Source organism: Hippocampus bargibanti, linkage group LG04, assembly GCF_051943395.1.
Source record: "Hippocampus bargibanti isolate YZ-2025 linkage group LG04, ASM5194339v1, whole genome shotgun sequence".
NCBI lineage: Eukaryota > Metazoa > Chordata > Actinopteri > Syngnathiformes > Syngnathidae > Hippocampus > Hippocampus bargibanti.
The window spans coordinates 12,783,920-12,805,665 of record NC_142737.1 but is presented as its reverse complement, the minus strand read 5'-3'; the positions used below and the strand labels follow the sequence as shown (position 1 = coordinate 12,805,665).

Genomic DNA, 21,746 nt, shown 5'->3' with positions numbered 1-21,746 from the left:
GCCCTGCCGATCCATCTGATCCACACAAATATTTCAATCAGTCACTCACAAAAGATGTCCCATGTTTTGACATTTTTTATAACGCCGTTCACATTTTATTTCAGGTGAAGTATGGCCGTTTTGGCTTTGTGTGGGACGCGGCGGTGCTGGAGTACACCACCAACAACGACGAGGATTGTTCATTCTACACGGTGGGCAGCAGTGCGCCGGACCGCGGCTACGGCATCGCCATGCAGCACGGCAGTCCCTACAGAGACATTTTCTCTCAGAGGTAGGCGCCACTCCCTCGAGGCAATCGCTCGGTGGCATCATCGTTTCTTCTTGAAAGACACAATTGACATGCAAATTGGTGTCATTCTACATCACAACTGCAGGTGGCCGCTCCCGTTGCTCACTTGTATTGTAAAAAATGAATAACTTTCCCAGGATGAATCCTTATACTTAGTTTCTCCTGGCCGAAAGGTCAAACAGGTTTTCCATTAGTACTTTTAAATTCCCTTTGAGAAAATAGAAAATATCCACTCTGATAAAATGCTGCCTTTGGGGATGCTTGACAATTATCTCCTGAAACCAGCCGGCTAACAAAAGCCGAAAAAATAGTATATTCTGTATATCTTTCAGGAGGCAGAATGCGCTCTCTCACCCTGTGAGAAGCTATGCTGCTTAGCATTAACACCAGTTCTTTCTTCATCCATGATAACTCATTCACTGCATGACGATGTGCAAAAACGTGTCCACTCCATTGACGGGGTTTTTATCATTTTTCACTCAAATTGTAGGACCCACAGAATATAGAATTTTTGGACTACATAAACATTCAATTCAGCGTAAGAAACCTTAGACTCTCTTCTTCCATCAAAGAAAAAGTTAATTCCTAAGTGATATGGGTCTGGAGTTATCTCAGCTTGAAATGGGGGCGGTGTAGCCTTCATCATCTGACAACTCATTCTTTTTAAAGACAAAGCTGCAGTTCTGGGGATTGTGTCAGTCATCACTTGTCATTCCCCTTCATATATAATGCATGTACACAACTATGCAATATCAGGACAACAACAAGGAAAAATAAAGACTTTTTTTTCAAGCACACGTCTTTCTACCCATTAAATGTTTCTCTCTGTTGATGTGCTGACTGTGAGTGATCCATCTCAATAATCTATATAATATGTTCGAGGGTATAGCACAAGGATCACTCCTGGGTCCACATGAGATTAGTAATAATTCTGGCAGTAAATATATAATCATGTTGCCCAGTGTTCATATCAGTACTTCAGTCATGTATTTAATGACGGTGTTCATTTTCTTTGATAAATTTCCCTATGATCCAGGAACACGTGTTCAGGGACAGCAAATGAGACAGGGACTCTCGAGTGCTCTCTGCTGGGCGTACTCTGCATGTGACGAGTAAAAAAACTAATAATAAAAATGTTAAAAAATGAACAAAAATGATTAGATGAAATACCAAGGAGTTTTATTGCCCATGTTTTCCATGTATTTTATTTTTTGAGCGAATTATCCGTTTGGGATGTGTAGATTTAATTACCATCTTGAAGTCTCCAGTGATCCCTTCCATTCACCTTGAACTGTGTTTGGTGCCAGTAAATTCACAACTTGTTAATTCTTGAAGGATTTTGAGATGTATTGGTTTGTTAAAAACATTAGACATCCAGTTCTGACACCAGACGGCTAAATTTATATTGGGGCTTTCATAACATATTAACCCTATTCACTGCCAGAAGAGGTGCAAAAATGTGTCCACTCCAGTGGCAGGGTTTCTGTCATTGTCACTCAAATTGCAGGACCCACACAATATTGAGTTTTAGGACTATATAAACATTCAATTCAGTGTAAGAAACCTTAGACTCTCTTCTTTCGTTGGAAAAAAAATAGGTAATTCCTAAATTATATGGGTCTGGAGTTATATGATCTTGACATGAGAGCGGCTGTACAAAATACAATACAATATATACATATTAATGTATGTCAGAAATCAGAAACCCTTTATTGGACTGACAATTGGGACTTGCATTTTTTTTTTATTATTTATCCACTCATTCACTGCCAGATGATATGCAAAAATGTCTGCACTCCAGTGCCAGGGTTTTTTAACCCTAACCCTAACCCTAAACCCTAAACCCTAAACCCTAACCCTAACCCTAAACCCTAACCCTAACCCTAACCCTAACCCTGGTCTTTGTCACTCAAATTGCACACCCACAGAATATTGAGTTTTAGGACTACATAAACATTCAATGCACTCTCTTCCTTCGTTGGAAAAAAAGTTAATTCCTAAGTTATATGGGTCTGGAGTTATCTGAGCTTGAAACAAACAAACAAACAAACAACAACAAAAAACCCATTCTGTCTTCTTGTATTCCCACACTGACTGTGCAATACAATAAAGATTCTTTTTTTTTTAATATTTATATTTTTTATTTGTTCATCTGTTTCTAGGTTTTACATTCACAAGCATGTATCGCTTGCGAATTGCCTGTCTGGACGATTTTAACCAAAGCAATGGAGGGAACCCAGTTTGACCCAATGGCAGTGAACGAGTTAAATATTAAGGGAATCTAAAATGCTATTTTTACTTCAAAAGTTCTCCAAAAAAGACAACTTGACCTGATATAAAAAAAATACATTTTTTTTTTCCGTGCGAGCACATTGTTCCATGATGTGGACTCAATTAAAAGCTTTAAAAATTCCCTTCCCTTAGAAGTGTTTTAATGAAGGTCAAAAATGAAACAGCGGCTCACCTTGACTTGCGATTTTGACTCCAGGGAAGTAATGACTCACCACTCGTTAAACTCACTGCACGTGACTCCTCAAGTCGATTCTTATCAAAATGTATTTGGTGAAGAGCTCCTGATGCCCAAAAGCTGCCCTCGTGAATCTAAATTATTACATCGACAGATGAATGAGTAATAAGTAGTCTTTCGCCAAAGCTGGAAAGGCACATTACACTGCGTATTTTGCCTGTGTACTGTGTACTATTTGTCATCGTATTTAACTTCCTTCCGCTCAGCTATTACCCATAGCTCCCCAAAGGTATTTTCACAGATGAGGGTGGATGATTTCTTCTGACACAATAGAGAGAAAGGGGGATACCATTGTCTTTAGAAAGCGACAGCCTCCTCTAACGTGCTCATTTTCAACCACTTTGGTGTGAAAAAGAAGCCATTGCTAGAGGTCAGGTGAAGTGGCTCCATCTGAGTGTTCTTGCTGCAGCAGCCGAACAAATGACTGCGTGTTTCCATGTTTGTGTGTGTGGTTTTTTTCTGATGGATGGAGACAGCCTGCAGATTTGCCGGAGTCCAGTGAGAAGGGATGATCTGTTAATTTTAACTGACAGCGACACACAAGTTGTTTTGAGGTCCTGAGAGGAAATGAAAGAAAAATAAACAGACGCACGCGATGTAAATTTACTGTTGTCAATGATTAAATGTCCGCCTTTCACAAATGTATAAAGTACATGTGACATTCGCCACAAATGTCAAATAAGCTCTGAATTTCATCCGCCTGTACCCTGGATAAATTCCCCAAAATCATATTCAACCAGCTGTGCCGGTATTTCAAAAATACTGTCATGACATTTGTCACATTTTCTGCCTATACTTGTCAATGTTTACCAAACTTTAATTACTTGGATTGGATTGGATTAACCTTGATTAGTCTCGCAGGGTGGGAGCCTTTTACTGAGCGAGTTGCTTGTTCTGTAGCCACAAAGGGACATAGGTCTTCTTGTGCCGGTCCCAAGCCCGGATAAATACAGAGGGTTGTGTCAGGAAGGGCATCCGACGTAAAAGCTTGGCCAAAACAAACATGCGTATCATACCTCTGAAGATGGAGGTTACTGATTCGCTGTGGTGACCCCTTGAAGGGAAAAGCCGAAAGGAAAAGGAGTCTCGCAGGGGAGAATTTGACATTTTACGGCAGCAACGTAATGAAAGGAAGAGAAAAGGAAAGAAAGAAGTAGAAAAAAGAAATACTGAAGCTGATACGTCTGTGTAAGCTTTCAGTCGTACAGGAGTGGTCCATCGATGATGTCGTGAAGATGTCGACACCTTCAAAAAGTACAGATGACGGCTGAAGAAACCTTCTCATCGTTACAGGAGCTGATGGAAAGGCAGCCACTCTCGCACTGACATCTTGATGTCAAAAGAACAAAAATAAATAAATAATATGACACAAAGACACAGTCATTCAGTCTTCAGCACTTTCTGCACCCTCTGTTGCATGAAGCAGTTCTAGATGAAAAAGGAGAGGATCAAAGTGTATTTTTCATTAGTGGATCAGGAATGTCATAGTGAACTGTGCATGTCTACTACAAGCTAAATGTTGAAAGAAAACCCACTGGTGAAAAGATGCTTTGATCTTCTTCTCTTTCACCGAAAACTGCTTTATGTAACAAAGATAGTAAAGAAAGTGCTAAAGAATTAATGACTCTGTGTCTTTTGTATTGTAATATTGTCTTTGTGTTGTCATATTATTTGTTGTTTTTTTGTTGTTCTTTTGACTTCAAGACGGCGCCGCGAGAGTGGCTGCCTTTCCAGCAGCTCATGCATTTTGTTTTTCTACTTTCATTCCTTTTATCACTTTGCTGCTGTGAAATATAAATGTCTCCACTGCGAGACTAATAAAGGCAAATCCAATCCAATCAGTGGAGTTGCAGGGAGTAGTCCTCTTTTCCCCCCAACCTGAGAGCAGGGACCTATCATAGCAGAGACCGGCACCGCCATGTCTGGACAGTAATGATATATATAGGGCCTAAACTACCAGTACGACTTTAGTTTGCTGACGAAGTTTCTTGGATAAGAAGCGACACCTTCAAAGAAGTACAGATGACCCCTGAAGAAACCTTTTCATCGATCAACCTTGTAAACAAAAAACCCAATCAGCATCTGAGTCTATTCTGTAAATTACCGTATTTTCCGGTGTATAAGGTGCACCTCCAATGAATAATGTATGCAAGTGTTTCTTTATATAAGGCGCACCGGAGTATAAGGCGCACCTTGAATGAATGACAAAAGTTTTCCAAATATAATAGATAAATAGATAAGTATTCCAAATATAAGGCACACCACATCATAAGGCGCTAGTTCTCTGGTGAAGCAAGTTAGAACATTTAAAAATATCTGAAACATCTCTGTCGATTGCCAGATTGGAAGAGATGTCGTCTAACAGGTGATACGCGACGAGTAGACTTCAAACTTTAAACGCCGATGCAGAGTAATAAAATCAAATTGTTGTCACTTCCGGTACAGGTTTTACTTAAGTTTCATTTTCACTGAGAAGACGGCGAGAATGGACATGCTTTATCGCTGTACTGTTTAGCAAGGAAAAGATAAAAAGGACGAAGATCAAAACTTCCATTTTGGACAGAAATATTTTTATACTTGTTTGTAGTCCTACGGTGGTGTCGGTGGTGTGAAATCACATTAAAGAATTAACCATCAGTACAAAGTTTCGAATGGAAGCACAGTGTATTTTCTAACTTTTTCCATATATAAGGCACACCCCCAAGGAATGACAAAGGTTTTCCAAATATAATATATGAATATATCAAAGTTGTCCAAATATAAGGCACACCACATTATAAGGTGTGACAGTAGAGGCTGGGGTTACACACAACTTCTTCTACAGGGGGAAATAGAGTCAGTGGCTGCTGACAGTATTTGCGAGAACTGTTATGGCTCAATATTACTGAACATGTAAGCACCGGCGTATAAGGCGCAGGGTCAACTTTTGAAGAAAATCAAGGCTTTTGGGTGCACCTCATAGACTGGAAAATACGGTGGCTACAATACATATAAGGAAAAAGGTACCATTGACATTCACACAAAACTGCTTTAGTCCAAATCAATCTCACTATTTGAGTCCCGACAGAATGCTTGTATTCAGTTTGCGCAGACCGTGTATGCATGACATCCATAATGTAACATTTATGTCGCTTTTGCTGGCTAGCTATCGTTCAAACGCCACCCACACACTTAGTGCTTTCATTAAATCTTTATTATTCTCAATTAATGATGGCAAGGTTTCCCCCCTTCACCCTCTGAATGTGTTAATGACGGTTAATGAACATTTGACTTGACTGTTTTGTTTATCCTGCTCTGGCTTTGATGATCTGCTCCTCTTCGCCCACACACTCCGCCTTAATTAGACCTAATTGAAAACTTCGCTTACGCTCGGAATCCTCCGAACACTTATTGGAATTACTGAGCTTTGCTAAATTTGCTTAAGGGAACAAAGACCTTTTATCCCCGCCTGTAAGGCTTCCGTGTCAAAAAAAAAAATGGGGGCGGGGGGACGTGGCGACTCCTTGACCAGCACAATGGGATAACATAAGTGATTGTCAGTGTCATGGTTTCCTTTGTGCTTCAAACCATGTGCCTTCTCACACAAGTGGAACCTTTAACTCATTCAATGCCAGACATGTGCACAAAAATGTGTCCACTCCAGTGCCAGGGCTTTTGTCATTTTCACTCAAATTCCAGGACCCACAGATTATTGAGTTTCAGGACGACATAAACATTCAATGCAGCGTAAGAAAACATAGATTCTCATTTTTCATCAGACAAAAATAGTTAATAAAAGTAAAAAATAGCTACATTATATGGGTCTGGTGTTATAATAATAATAATACATTTCATTTATATGAGCTTGAAATGAGGGTGGCTGTCGAAAATACAATGCAATACGTACATGTTGGTTCATAAAGTGTTTTAACAACAGCTGAAGCTGTAACAAAGCGCTAACATGGGCAAAAGGCAAATGCTGCCCCCTCGTGGAAGGGAAAAAATAATGTTGACATGATTTTTTTTTTTCAACTTAGTGACAGTTGTTGTCATTCACTGCCAGGCGATGTGCAAAATTATGTCCTATCCAGTACCAGGGGTTTTGTCATTTTCAGTTTTAGGACTACGTAAAAATTCAATGCAGCGTAAGAAACCTTTGACTATCTTTTGTCATCAGAAAAACCATTAATTCCTAAGTTATATGCATCTGGAGTTATCTGATCTTGAAATGGGGTTGGCTGTACAAAAGATAAATGCTTACCCCCTCGTTGAAGGGAAAAAAAAACATTGCTGGAGGCCTGACCAGTGCTTTATCGGCACCCAAGCATGAAAAAAAACAATAACGGAACAAATTCGGGAATGGTGCTCCACGTCGTGTTTCCAATTCACAAATTAATTCTGGAATGGCAGTGAATGGGTTAAAATTGAATGCAATTGGTTCCTTGTCACATTTTGTCATTTCACTTCAAATCTATTACATTTGGGGGAAAAAATCAGTCAACATATAACATATTTACAGTTCTGATTTAGTTCCTTGCTGCTCCTCTGAAATGGCACAGTGGGCATGTAGGCGGCAAAAATGGGTCGTGAGGCGTGCTGGAGCTTATCCCAGCTGTCTTTGGGCAGTAGGCGAGGGACAACACCTTGAACCGGTTGCCAGTCAATCGCAGGGTGCACCACGCAGACTCTCACACCGAGGGACAATTTTAGAGTGTTCAATCAGCCTGCCCTGGGAGAACATGCAAACTCCACAGGCCAAAGATGGAATCGAATCCAGTACCTCTGCACGATGAGATTGACGTGTTAACCACTTCTTGATCGGCCCGCCCGCCTCTTACAAATGAGAGAAATCTAAAATGTATTTTATTTGATATCTGCCAGTGGGTGATAGATACAAACCAGCAGTATGTCTGCTGAAAATTATCTGCACGTTAGAAAAATCAGAACTGGGTGTTGATAATGAATTAAAGTAATTTGAGTGCGATACATCTTTAAACATACAGGGAGAAAAAAAATAAGTTTTGCAATAGATTGATTCTCTTTCTTTTCATTGGATCGTCTCCTCTTTCATCTAGAACTGCTTCATGTCACAAAGAAAATGCAGCAAGTGCTGAAGAATGAATAACTCCCTGTGTCTTTGTGTTGTCATATTATTGTTATTTATTGTTATTTATTGTTATTTATTTCAAGATGGTGCCGCGGAAGTGTCTGCCTTTCCAGCAGCTCCTGTATTTTGTTTTTCGACTTCTTCATTTCCTTTCTCTTTCTCTTTATTATTATTATTTTTATTATTATTACTTTTACTATTATTATTATTCTTTCAACTTCAAGCAGAAAAAAATTGATCATCATCTCTGTCTAAAATGTCTTGGTCAGCTAGAATCATCCCTGTTCATCAATTCGGGATGTTTTAGCCGCCATGAAAGCATGTCGTCAGACAACTAAGATGGTCAGAACTGAGAGTCGAATTTGGCACCAGGAACAACGTTTGATCAAAAGCTAAATTGCGTATGCGCTGCCGGTTCTCAGTGTCTTGACATCGATTGATGTCGAGCTGTGCCCCAGCCTTGTTCTCGCAGCTTTTATCCAAAAGCAAAGGAAAAATGCTTTAATAAGATGAGCCCCTTTTTAAAAATCAGGTCCATGCCGCTGATTAATCTCTCTGATTAATCGCTGATTAACCCATTCACTGCCGTTCACAAATTTATTCGGGAATCGAAAATATGACGTAGAGCGCCATTCCCGAATTTGTTCGGGTTTTGTTTTTTCATGCTTGGGTGCCGATAAAGCTCTGGCTATGGTCTTCCACAGCATTTATCTATTTTCCATGTTAGCGCTTTGGTCCAGCTTCAGCTGTTGTTAAAGCCATATATAAACCACTATGTATGTATTGCATTGTATTTTGGACAGCCACCCTCATTTCAAGCTCATATAACTCCAGACCCATATAATTTAGGAATTAACTCCTTTTTTCTGATGAAAAAAGAGAGTCTAAGGTTTCTTACGGAGCATTGAATGTTTATGTAGTCCGAAACCTCAATATTCATGGCTCCTGGAATTCAAGTGACAATGACAAAAACCCTGGCAGTGGAGTGGACACATTTTTTTGGACGTCTGGCAGTGAATGAGTTAATCTCATTGATTAATCGAATTAATTAATCTCACTGATTAATCTCTTTGTAACACCTTTTGACTTTTTTTACCATTTGTAAGCAATAAATGTGTACAAATATTTTAAGTAACCTGGCATTTTACTTTTGCCACATTGGCCCCCTTTTCGGTGCATTTTCAGATCCTAATTTTCCCTTCAATGTTCTTTTCATTCATCGTCATTTGGACAAGGACATTTCCAACCAACCCGCCTAAATGTTCCAGGTGTTATTTTGTGCTTTGCTTTTTATGCTATATCGTGGTAACACAGTTTATAATTACTCTTGGGGGGGAAATGTAAATGTGACAAACCCTGTTGTAATCAGGGAGCGGCAAGCAATGTTTCTGTCTCAGTTCAGCCGGTATTGGAATTCACTTGAGAACACGGTAATATTGAGTGAGTACAGTTTTGTAGACAAGTTCGACATGGCTTGGTTTGTGTGCCTTGGGGGTCGAAACCCTTCCTCTCCCTCTTTCTTTCTGGAATCTGAGAACAATGCTCCTGATTTCATTATGGAAAAGCAGCTGTTATCTGGCCATTTTCAAAAGCTCATACATTTAAAATCAAGATCGCCTCTGTGAGTCCAATAGCGACAGTCCATTAAACAACCCCGTTGAGGATTTGTTATATTGACTTATTCCCAGATTAATGCGGGTCAAATAACAGTTAGCGGAGTCATCATTATTTCATGGTTAAACTCATTCAAAGGAGAATCTTCCTTGGTGATTATAACACTAAGCTTTAAACAATACAGTCATGAAACTGAATAACGTATTATGAACCTGTGTAGTCGGGAAACCTCCAAGATATCGTATGTAATCGGGGATCTGGTCAGGACCAATCACTGCTCCGTTTACGTTAGAGATATTTGGTCGGACAGTGTGAACAAAGGCTCAAACACAGGAAGATTGTCTTTTACTGCCGGCAGGGGAGGCAGCCATTCATCACTGACGTCCAACTTCTCTGCCAAGCTATTTCTTGAGAGTATATGAGTGAACATTTGTGAGCAGCAGTATGGCTTCATGCCAAAAAAAATAGTACGACAGATGCATTGTTTGCTTTAAGAATGCTGATAGAGAAGTACAGAAAAGGTCAGAACAAATTGCATTGTGTCTTTGTAGATCTGGAGAAAGCGTATGACAGGGTGCCCAGAGAAGAGCTGTGGTATTGCATGAGGAAGTCTGGAGTGACAGAAAAGTATGTCAGAGCGGTGCAAGACATGTATCATGACTGTAAGACAGTTGTGTGCTGTCGTTGTGACGGAGGAATTCAAGGTGGAGGTGGGACTCCACCAGGGGTCAGCTCTGAGCCCCTTCTTGTTTGCTATGGTGATGGACAGGCTGACAGACGATGTTAGACAAGAATCTCCTTGGACCATGATGTTTGCAGATGACATTGTGATCTGTAGCGAGAACGGGGAACAGGTGGCGGAGAAATTAGAAATGTGGAGCTATGGCCTGGAAAGGAGAGGAATGAAGATCAGTCGCAGCAAGACGGAATACATGTGTGTGAATGAGAGGGATCCAAGTGCAAGAGTGATGCTACAGGGAGAAGAGATAAAGAAGGTGGAGGATTTTAAGTACTTGGGGTCAACTGTCCATAGCAATGGAGAGTGTGGAAAAGAGGTGAAGAAGCGTATCCAGGCAGGCTGGAGCGGCTAGAGAAAAATGTCAGGTGTGATGTGTGATAGAAGGGTTTCAGCTAGGATGAAAGGAAAAGTGTATAAAACAGTGGTGAGACCAGCCAGGGTGTTTGGACTGGAGACAGTGCCACTGAAGAAAAGACATGAAGCAGAGCTGGAGGTAGCAGAGCTGAAGACGTTGAGGTTTTCTTTGGGAGGTTGGATAGGATCAGGAATGAGTACATTAGAGGGACAACTCACATTAGAGGCTTTGCAGAGAAAGTCAGAGAGGCCAGACTGAGATGGTTTGGACATGTCCAGAGGAGAGTGAGTGACTATATCGGGAGAAGGATGCTGAGCCTTGAACTGCCAGGCAAGAGACCGAGAGGAAGACCGAAGAGGAGGTTTATGGATGTGGTCAAAGAGGACATGAAGGTAGCTAGTGTGAGAGAAGAGGATGCACAAAACCGGGATAGATGGGACATTGAGGACATTGATTCGCTGTGGTGACCCCTGAAGGGAAAAGCCAAAAGGAAAAGAAGAAGATATGCAAATTTGAGTGACACATTAGTAAAACAGCCTTCTTGATTTGAATACCACACCCCTGGACGTCTCAATGACCAACATCCATAAACCAACAGAACGTAGACGTTTTAATGGGTTGTCCCTTCCATGAACTGATGGATTTGTAACCTGGCTAATGACCTCTTCCTGTGAAGGAGTTTACCAAGTCCTAAATTAGTCCAAGGCCTCCCTGTGTGGAGTTTGCATGTTCTCCCCGGACCCGCGTGGGTTTTCTCCGGGTCCTCCGGTTTCCTCCCACACTCCAAAAACATGCATGGTAGGTACCTCTCCAAATTGTCCTGAGGTGTGAGTGTGAGAGTGACTGTTGTATGTCTTTGTGTGCCCTGCGATTGGCTGGCAACCAATTCAGGGTGTCCTCCGCCTCGTGCCCATAGACAGCTGAAATAGGCTCCAGCACCCCCCGCGACCCTAATGAGGAATAAGCGGTACGGAGAATGGATGGATGGATGGACTGATGGATGGATGGATGGATGGATGGATGGATGGATAATAATATAATAATAATAATAATAATAATAATAATAATAATAATAATAATAATAATAATAATAATCTATTTCATTTCTAAGTCCCTTTCAAAACTCTCAAGGTCACTTTACAGTCAGAGGATCAGTTTTTCTGTGGTTGAGCAGCTGCAGCGACACGCGCCAGGGTTCACTCAACCCGGAAGTAAGACAAATAGATAGAAAGCTAGCTCGCTGCTTTGGTGCACATGGCTCGATAGCGCCTGTCTGAGGGGAGTCGCTGGAAAAGGTGGTGGGCAGGGTGCGGAGGGTCCAGTAGGGCGGTGCCAATGATTTTTTTTTTCCACCGTCCTACCTGTCCGTTTATATTGGATTTTGTCCATTTTTGTGCGGGCCCCAAACCAAACCGTGATGGAAGAACAGATTGATTGATTTTGATGCCATGTAGAAATGTTGTAGCAGAAGAAAGTGGAAGTTTGATGCCCATCTGCTTCCAATCACAACCGGCAAACAAATAAGGCATTATTTTACCAGAATTATGTGGAATTTGTATGCAGTTCTGAGATAAATGATCCTTTATCAATCAGAAACGGCGGGCAGCATCGAGCCAGCGGATGATGTCAGCTTTGTTTAGCCAATAAGTGAGCTGTCACCCCGATGTTGTTCCCGTTTAAGGAGCTGACAGTCAGACATTCATCTCACAGAAAAAAACTCTCCATGTCCATCTACTGAGCTCATCTTCTCCGTTCATTTTATTCTCCACACGTCTTGTGTTTGTCTATTTCATTCTTTTGTCTTGTCTCTCTTGCCCCCCGCCAACCCATTTACCTCCCCTGACTGCCTTATTTTGTTGTCAGACCCCATTTCAACAGAACCTCCTCTCAATTTCTCACACAATTTTCCATCATGTCCTATGAGTCACTCCAATCGCAGCGACTTCCCACGTCCGTTGTCTCTGCCCGAGAATTGCGTTTGTCGCCGAGGTGGCGTCCTCGAGGAAAAGTGATCGAGAAAAGGCAATGTCTTTCCTCGCGGGAATGTTTTGCAGTACGTAATGCAGAAGCCGGGCGACACTCTCAGGCTCATCGCTTCTCATGGAATCATTTAACGGGATGTCTAACTACTTGAGAAAGGCTCTCGACTGTGCCACCTGATGCATGATCATCGAAATCATCTGCATGTTAAATGACTGCAGCTGTTGCTCGTCGAAGTAGACTACCATGAACTTATTCTCAGGTGGAAAAATATATACGATACAAATTAAAAACTTCTTGGTCACATTTCTAAGCTAGGCTATAGTCGTCATCAATAACTCTCGAACCAGGATTGCCGCAGGGAGGGTTTGCCAATGTGAACCAAAGACCCGCCGACCTTCCCTATGCGACTGTGGTCCCAAGTGTTTCCAGGGCGACCTAGAGCTGTTTGCAATGCACCAAGGCCGGTGTTCCACCCATGGAAAATACTGTCTTTGCAAGTAATCCTGAAGTGATTTTACTCTAGTAAAATGTTTTAAATACAGTAAAGTCTCGTTATATCGATATCGGATATATTGATAGTCCCGGTTATATCGATACTATTTCTATGCACGCACGGAGAAAATTACATGCAAACAGGGTCGGATATATCGATAGTCCCGGTTATATCGATATTTTTCGGACTCCCTTGAATATCGATATAACGAGACTTTACTGTATCACTTTTATGTTGTGTAAGACTGTAATGAAAAACCATCTTATCGAGAAGCGTCCTTAAGTCATTCACTGCCATTCCTGAATTTATTCGAAAATTGAAAAGTGTGACGTGGAGCGCCATTACCGAATTTGTTCAGGTTTTGGTCTTTCTTGCGGAGGGTGCCGATAAAGCGCTGGTCAGACCTCTTGCAATGTTTTTCCCTTCCACGAGGGGCAACATTTGCCTTTCGTCCATGTTAACACTTTGTTCCAGCTTCAGCTGTTGTTAAAGCGCGAGATAGATCAATATGTATGTATTGTATTTTGGACAGCCGCCCCCATTTCAAGCTCAGATAACTGCAGACCCATACAACTTAGAACTGTCTGACAAATTTTTTATCCAATTCTCCCGTGAAATCTGCTCATTCCTATTTTTTCGCATGTTTACCAGTAGCTGAGATTGTTGTTTTGTATCTCTTTGGTTTTTCTGTGGTGCCTCATGTATCCGGATTTAGTAAATTCACACACTTTCTGATAGATTTTGTGGGTATGTTCAGTTTGTAATCGCTGATAATAAGTTTCTGTTTCTGACTGTTTGTTTTTTATCTCTATGTTAAGTCTCCTAATTCGCAAATTTAGCCAGTCGTTTGTCAAGAATGTAGCAACAATCAGTGGGGCCACACGGAGTGGTCCTCTGTTCCCCCCAACCTGAGAATAGGGACCTATTGTTCGGGTAAAACTTCTTGTCTGTCTTTCCTGGTTCGGGTATTGTTGGGAGTTCACTTGATAGAAATATCAGCAAGTACGATAGATGGTGAACAAAAAACTACTTTATTCTAATGAGACAGCAAAGGCACTTCTCGTCTCGGTGGGACGAAGACATGAGCACACGAGCAAAAAGAGAACAAAGAGACAAAGAGACAGAGCTCCCGCTCTGACAAGTTTTTAAACATACACAGTGGCGATCTGTTGTCCAATCAGTTACGAACAAGTCGACCTTTCCCGTCCAATCGGTTACGAACAACTCAGTGTTGGGCGGGTCTCAGATTGGAGTTGGAGCTGTTGTTTCTTTCCAACGACTATTGAACTAATAAGACTGATAGTTTTAATTAACTAAATTAGACTGAAATTAAACGTGCACAATTCATAATATATACTAAGCTAAACATGAAAAAACATATGTTTACTTAATCTAAACATGAAATAACGTAATATGTTTACTAATGTGCATAAACACTCTATCATTCCCTCCTGTTGTACATTTAAACATCAGTTCATACATTTCCAAAAGTTTTCATGCATGCACGTCATACTAATTGCACAGGGAACCATTCTAATCTCATCTATCCAACGTCTAATATTATTTAACTAACCATGGAGAAGGCGAAAAACCTCTATCACAATTTTGCTGCTGTGATATATAACCTCTTTGAGGGTTTTTAATGAGGAAAACTCCTTCTCGGCTCTCCGTTTCCTTTTTTTGCTTTTGTTCTTTGGAGCAACCACTCTCTGGCCATGGTGTACTATCCCTAGCTACAACACTGAGTCCCCTTCACGCATTTGTTGATACAAAACCTTTGCGTAATTCACCTGAGAATTAGTTATCATATTCATTAGCATTGTTCTTAAGCATGGAATAATACAACCAATGACTAAGAAAATAAGTACAATCACAATTGCGAATGGGATAAACATTCTGAGCAAAGTCTTATACCAAGAGCCCCCAAAGAGCCCGTCAAAGATCCACGGTTGATCAGGCCGGTGATCTTTGGCCATGGCATCTCTGAGATCCCTGACAACAGACAGAGCATCAGTCATGTTTATGGAATTCGCTTCTTCGGGTATGTACGTACAACAAGTATCACCCACCATAGCACAGACGCCCCCTTGTGGGGCTGTCAAAAGGTCCAAAACCATTCTATTTTGCAGCACCATTTGTCTAATTGCTGCAATTTCAGTGTTTTGTCAACACTTGAAACCTGTAGTCAATTGTTTCAATTCGTAGCATGTTTTTAGCTACTCCAATTTGTGGAAAAAGAGCTAACATTACCTTACTTCCCGTGCTACGGTGTTTGAATTGTTCTGGAACATCAGTTCCCCAGATCGAATCGTGGGGCTTAAACGACACTCTTCTTTTCACATGATGGTGTGCTGGACGACTGGTAACGATGAAAGTATTGTCAGTTACAGTAACAGGTGCGCACATACCGTAGGCTTTCGGAGGAATAAAAGAATACACTTTCCAACCACATAACCACCAAAGATGTGAAGATACAGGTAAAATGGTGACATTGGTGTTTAACGGTAGCACGTATAAACATCTATTCTCATCTATAAAACCTAAATTTTGACCTGTACCGTACATTGCAACGCATACTGGTAATCGCAATCCGCTCTCGGTCATAACCTGATTTTCAGTTTCCAAAATGGTGTCTAAACTTGGAACAATCTCTCCTCTCGAAGCATTGCGAAGAACTGGAAAATGTTGATCAGGTTTATGCGAAGATATTAACATATATGCAGCTCGAGCCATTTTATCTCCAAATACCTTTGAATGCACTCTTTGTTGCGTTACAGAATGTGGCATAAAAGAACAAACAAAGCAATTACTTTTCCTATTTTGTTTAGCAATTAATGTAGCATAACGATACCACGTGTTTGATAACAATGGATTCCAGTCATGTTTTTCTCCTGCAAACGGTTGATATAATGCGTCCATGACACCTGAATTTTGGGCTTTTTTGTCAGGTGTTTCCATCCAGGCTGTCAGTTTGATGTGTGGTTTGCGCTGGAAAGGCGATGTTACGACTGGTGATGTCACAGATGACATCATGCATATAGTTACGGGAAAACCAATGTGATGTTCACGAAAATCAGGACAGAGTCTCAAGTCCATGCATCCTGCAACCTTGTGATCAATATTCTTTCGCTGGAAAACTTCCGAATCACAATTCGACGTGTGGATGTCTCGTGCACATTAATATGCACTTCTCCGCCGGCATACGTATTCTCATTTGGCCACCTTGCCTAACGAAAATCGCTTCACACCGGTTCGTACGTGAGTCAAGTGGAAAAGACCGTCTCTGGCCAGGAGAAGTCTCACAATGCATTCAAACAATGGCTGCTAGCTAGCGCGCTACTTACTTAGTGAACTTTTGAATACTGCCGTGTAGTCCTCCAGCCAGAACGATGAGCCTTGCCGCCACAAGAAAAAGAAGTGATTCTTTTCCGTTCCTCTCGTGAAAAAAAAAAGTCACAAGAAGCTATAGCGAAGAGGGGGTTCTCCGCTCTCACTGCGACAGTCAAGAGGCAGGTCCAGTGAAGGAACGACTTTCTTCCACTCTCGCCCGTTCAAATCTCTTAACGAGCAGACCACCGGGAAGTACCCGTCTCCCGTTGAAAGACGCAGGCTGGTGGCACTACTCAGAAGTCCAGGCTGGTAGACTGGCATGGGTTTGTCGGCACCAATTAATGTTCGGTTAAAACTTCTTGTCTGTCTTTCCTGGTTCGGGTATTGTCGGGAGTTCACTTGATAAAAATATCAGCAAGTACGATAGATGGTGAACAAAAAACTACTTTATTCTAATGAGACAAAAAAGGCACTTCTCGTCTCGGTGGGACGAAGACATGAGCACACGAGCAAAAAGAGAACAAAGAGACAGAGCTCCCGCTCTGACAAGTTTTTAAACATACACAGTGGCGATCTGTTGTCCAATCAGTTACGAACAAGTCGACCTTTCCCGTCCAATCGGTTACGAACAACTCAGTGTTGGGCGGGTCTCAGATTGGAGTTGGAGCTGTTGTTTCTTTCCAACGACTATTGAACTAATAAGACTGATAGTTTTATTTAACTAAATTAGACTGAAATTAAACGTGCACAATTCATAATATATACTAAGCTAAACATGAAAAAACATATGTTTACTTAATCTAAACATGAAATAACGTAATATGTTTACTAATGTGCATAAACACTCTATCATAAACACTCTATCACCTATCATAGCTGTGTCGGGCGCCGCCATGTCTGGACATTAGGGATACAGTAAAGTCTCGTTATATCGATATCGGTTATATCGATAGTACTGCTTATTACGATACTATTTCTATGAACGCAAGGAGAAAATTTACATGCCGCAGGATCGGATATATCGATAGTCCGGTTATATCGATATTTTTTCAGACTCCCGAGAATATCAATATAACGAGACTTTACTGGATATAAATAGGTCCGATACGTCCAGTAAGACTTTAGTTCGCTGACGAAGCCTCTTGGATAGGAGGCGAAACGTCCGACACCTTCAAAAAAGTACAGATGACGGCTGAAGAAACCTTCTCATCGATCAGACACTGTTGATAAAAAAAAGAAAAAAAATCATGACCTTGAAGATTTAAATTGTTACGCCTTGTTTTCATGTTCCATTAAAAGTGAGACAGTTTTGTTGATGCTGATTGACAGAGCCAAATTGGCCTCTCCGATTTGCCTGAATATAGCATCTATCCCAAAACCATGATGATGATGCACTATAAAAACATTGGCACCCCATCACACACAATTTACTGTCGTTTCCTTATCTGAAACAAATCACCCGCCCATCTCAAGCCAAATCCCACCCACTCAAATCAATTAATAATGCGTCATCGACTCACCACCGCTGCCACCGTTGCCATGGTAACACCCAGTCCGCCACTGCAGAGAGCATTGGGGACCTCAAGCAATCTCACACACACACAAAGTGACACACCCATCAGGCTGACATTTGCCCTCAATGCCACATGGGCAAACTTCTCATTTGCTTTTAACACTCAGTGGTCGAGTTAAAGTCGTTCTGGATCTCCCCAGCCAAAGGCAACGATGTTAAAGCAAGGTGAAAATGTGTTACACACACTCAGACAAACACGTTTCATGAACACGTTCCCACACATATACATTCACATTGTTTATGTGTTTACGTAACTCTCGACCATTAAAAATGCACACGGATCTCAAGTGACACTTTCTGTAAATCACATTTAATCTATGACAGGAAAAGCTAATCCACTAATGCATCAGACTGGAAGTGACATTGAAACCAAAATTGCATTGTAATGTATAGGAGAATGTGCGAAATTTCAAAAGACACGACACTCAGAAGACACGGACTAAAGCTGACAAATATAAATGAATTCACAATTCCAAGGAATACCAGTAGGAGCGCCCAGGCAACAAAGCGAGAGGAAGTTCTGAGTAAAGGTTTATAGATGTGGTGAGGGAAGACACGAGTATGGTTAATGTTGTCGAGGAGGAAGGGGGAAATGGACTCAGATGGAAAAGGATGTCGTGCTGTGAAGAGACATAGTTGTCACAATTCCAAGTAATGTACTGTAATTTAAGTCATGCTTTCCAAATAAGGGTGACTTTGTATGCTGCTGCTGGTCCAAAAAGACCAGTAAAATGGAACAAACCAGATGTATTGGAGAGTGGGGGCGGGGGCATACTGCAGGCATACCCAAAGTCCGGCCCGGGTGCCAAATGCGGCCCATGGTCAGTTTTCATCTGGCCTGTAAGATCGTCATAAAATCAAAATGTCTGGCCCGCATGTTGATTTAATCGATTGGGCAGTAGAGGTGTTACCTGTGTGTGCTCAGTGCTGACATCTAGAAGCTCGATTGGGAACAGTAAATTATTATATGAGTAATTGACTGAATGAGCCCGCCAATTTTCTAAAATGGCGATTTTCTAAATAAAAAAAAGTATATATTCTAAAATGGCGACAATCAACAAAAGGAGGAAAGTTGACTGTCAATGTCAATTCAATGTAGATATGCATGTTTGAAATGAACCGAAACACACGCTTAAAGGACAACCGACGTCTCCGGACAAGTTGTGTCCATAATTTGTCAAATGTCTTCAAATGACTTTTACTGAGCGTATTTTACAAAGATTCCACCGCATATAGCTATACTTTACGTTTTAAGACTCGCGCTGAATATTCCGTAAGTCTTGTTTTTGAGTTGGTGACAAGTCCGTACGTGACGTCACTGAAGGAACGCCCCTGACCGAAAAAAGGACACATTGTAGCAGTCCTTCCATCACGTCAATATATTTTGCTATACTTGTTTGGTCTGAAAACGTCATGTTGCACCAAAAAGAGCCAGAAGAGGCCGACCATGCTCCATGTAAGGAATTTATCAGCCTGTGGAAACGGGTTGATTAATTCCTCACATGGAGCTTGGTCGCCATTTTCTGCTTCTTTTTTGGTGATACATTTTCCCCCAATGTTGCCTCAAAAACACACGGAAGGACTTCTTTAATCGATTGCAAACATGTATCCTTTCCTCTTCAGAACTATTTGAATCATATTCATAACTGGATGTGTAACAAGAAAGCATATTCTCCGAATCTGAAGCCATTGTCTTGATTCTCGAGGAAGGCAAGACGTCTTGGCGTGACGTCACGAACTGGGGGCGGGACTTTCTGAAAATGCCCGATTCGCAGCTCAATTTTTTGCAGATTTTGGACACTTTAAGTCATTTTTATTGGTGTTTTGCATTTGAATAAAATATACTGCGTGTTTTGGGTATTTTAGATGCTATAAAACGTTTTCCTGATGTCAGTTAAAAAAACAAAAAAGTGACATCGGTTGTCGTTTAACTCCTTCGCTGACATTCCCGAATTTTTTCGGGTTTTGTTTTCTTTTTTGTTTTGCGCGGGGTGCCGAAAAAGCGCTGGTCAGGACTCTGGCAATATTTTTCCCTTCCAGGAGGGGGCAGCATTTGCTCATGTTAGCGCTTTGTTACAGCTTTAGCTGTTGTTAAAGCGCTATATAAATCAATATGCATGTATTGTATTGAATTTTGTACAGCCACTCCCATTTCAAGCTCAGATAACTCCAGACCCATATAACCTAGGATTTAACTGTTTTGTGCTGATGAAAAAGAGTCTAAGATTTCTAACGCTGTGTTGAATGTTTATGTAGTCCTAAAACTCAATATTCTACGGGTCCTGCAATTTGACTGAAAATGACAAACACCCTGGCACTGGAGTGGGCACATTTTTGCACATTGTCTGGTAGGGAATGAGTTAAAAAAGTAAATGGGGAAACACAGAATGGCTCACTGAAATGTATTGAAATGAATTGCTGTTATATGTAAAGAACATTCACCAAGGTTGCCCCCTGCCGCACTACATTTTTAACACATTAAATATGGCCCCCTTTGCAAAACGTTTGGACCCCTCTGGCATACAGTATAGTAACGATGCAGTGGTGCATGATGTCTTCGAAAAACGTTGGATCCCATGGGGGGTGTTGGGGGGGTTCTTGTGAAAAAGTTTGGATAAAGGCCTGGAAATATGTATGATGTCATCTGTCTTTTCCTTGAGTGACTTTTTTTTACTTTTGCAGAGAGGTGAAAAGCAGGCCTTTTTATATATATAATATATAAACGCCCAGCTGTCATCATCATTGACAAGTTAAAATGAGCTTCTTTATCGTGTATTTTTTAAGCTGACCGAGGTGAAACTCTCAAGGACTGCCCTCTATCAAAGTGGAAGTCCATTAATTGGAATGACATCAAACGAGTTATTTGAGGTCAAATTGTTTTGGAACATTTTTCAATATGCTTTGGGTGCTTGGGTCAAAGGAGTCATCCAATCATTTCCAGTCCCGGCATACAATTTTAATCAGGTCTGACTCACGTGGGCCCAGGAAGTTAATCGAGAATATCCTGAAATGACAGTGACATGGTTGTAAAGATTTATTTTTCCTTTTTTGCTGAGCCACAATAACATGGATCTCATTTCTCAGACTATTGTGGAGGAAATTCATTATGTAAAGCAAGGGTGTCTAACTATTTTTTTGGTGCCGGCCACATTGTAGTTACGGTTTCCACTCGGGGCCGTTATGAATTTGGGGAAGTTGTCCCCAACCTTTTTTGCATCATAGACCGGTTTAATGTCAGACAATATTTTCACGGACCGGCGGATACATTTAACAAAATAAAATGATACGACAGGCATGGAAACTGTTTTTTTTTCTTTCTTTTAAATAATAATAAACGTGAATCCATTGTGTATTTTTATACAACTTTATGAGCAGAGTCCTGGTAACATCGCGGCAACAACAACATAATGTAACATCGTCTCTGCCCCTTAACGCTCAATGGTCACCGTGGTAATGTTTAAACGTGCCTTCAAAATAAGATACACCACAAAAACAAGTGCAAAGCGCATGAAAAAAAAGTCACTACAACTGAATCAGTGGGACCGCTGAGCTTGTTTCTCTGCAACGAGACTGTCCCATCTAGGGATAATGGGAGACAATGACACCCGAAGTGTGTTGCGTATGTTTGTTTTGGTTGCTGTCACTGCAGAAAACCCTGCTTCACATAAAGATGTCGGAAACGGCAACAGGGTTTTCAGTGCTGTTGTGGCGATCTCGGGGTATTCTGCCATCACTTTAATCCTGAACACCGGCAGAA

At 41.2% G+C, this 21,746-nt stretch overlaps 1 protein-coding gene across 7 annotated transcripts in view; it reads left to right on the top strand.

The window, feature by feature from the left end:
* grid2 (glutamate receptor, ionotropic, delta 2) overlaps positions 1 to 21,746 on the top strand; it is a 493,088-nt gene that overhangs the window by 451,018 nt on the left and 20,324 nt on the right. For all 7 annotated transcript variants that reach the window (XR_016114686.1, XM_088994116.1, XM_088994120.1 and 4 more), the window contains one exon: positions 105 to 271. Coding sequence is in view for 6 of the 7 variants with exons in the window: in XM_088994116.1 (XP_088850242.1) it covers positions 105 to 271 (167 nt within the window). In the remaining variant the exon portion in view is untranslated. The remainder of the gene's footprint in view (positions 1 to 104; positions 272 to 21,746) is intronic.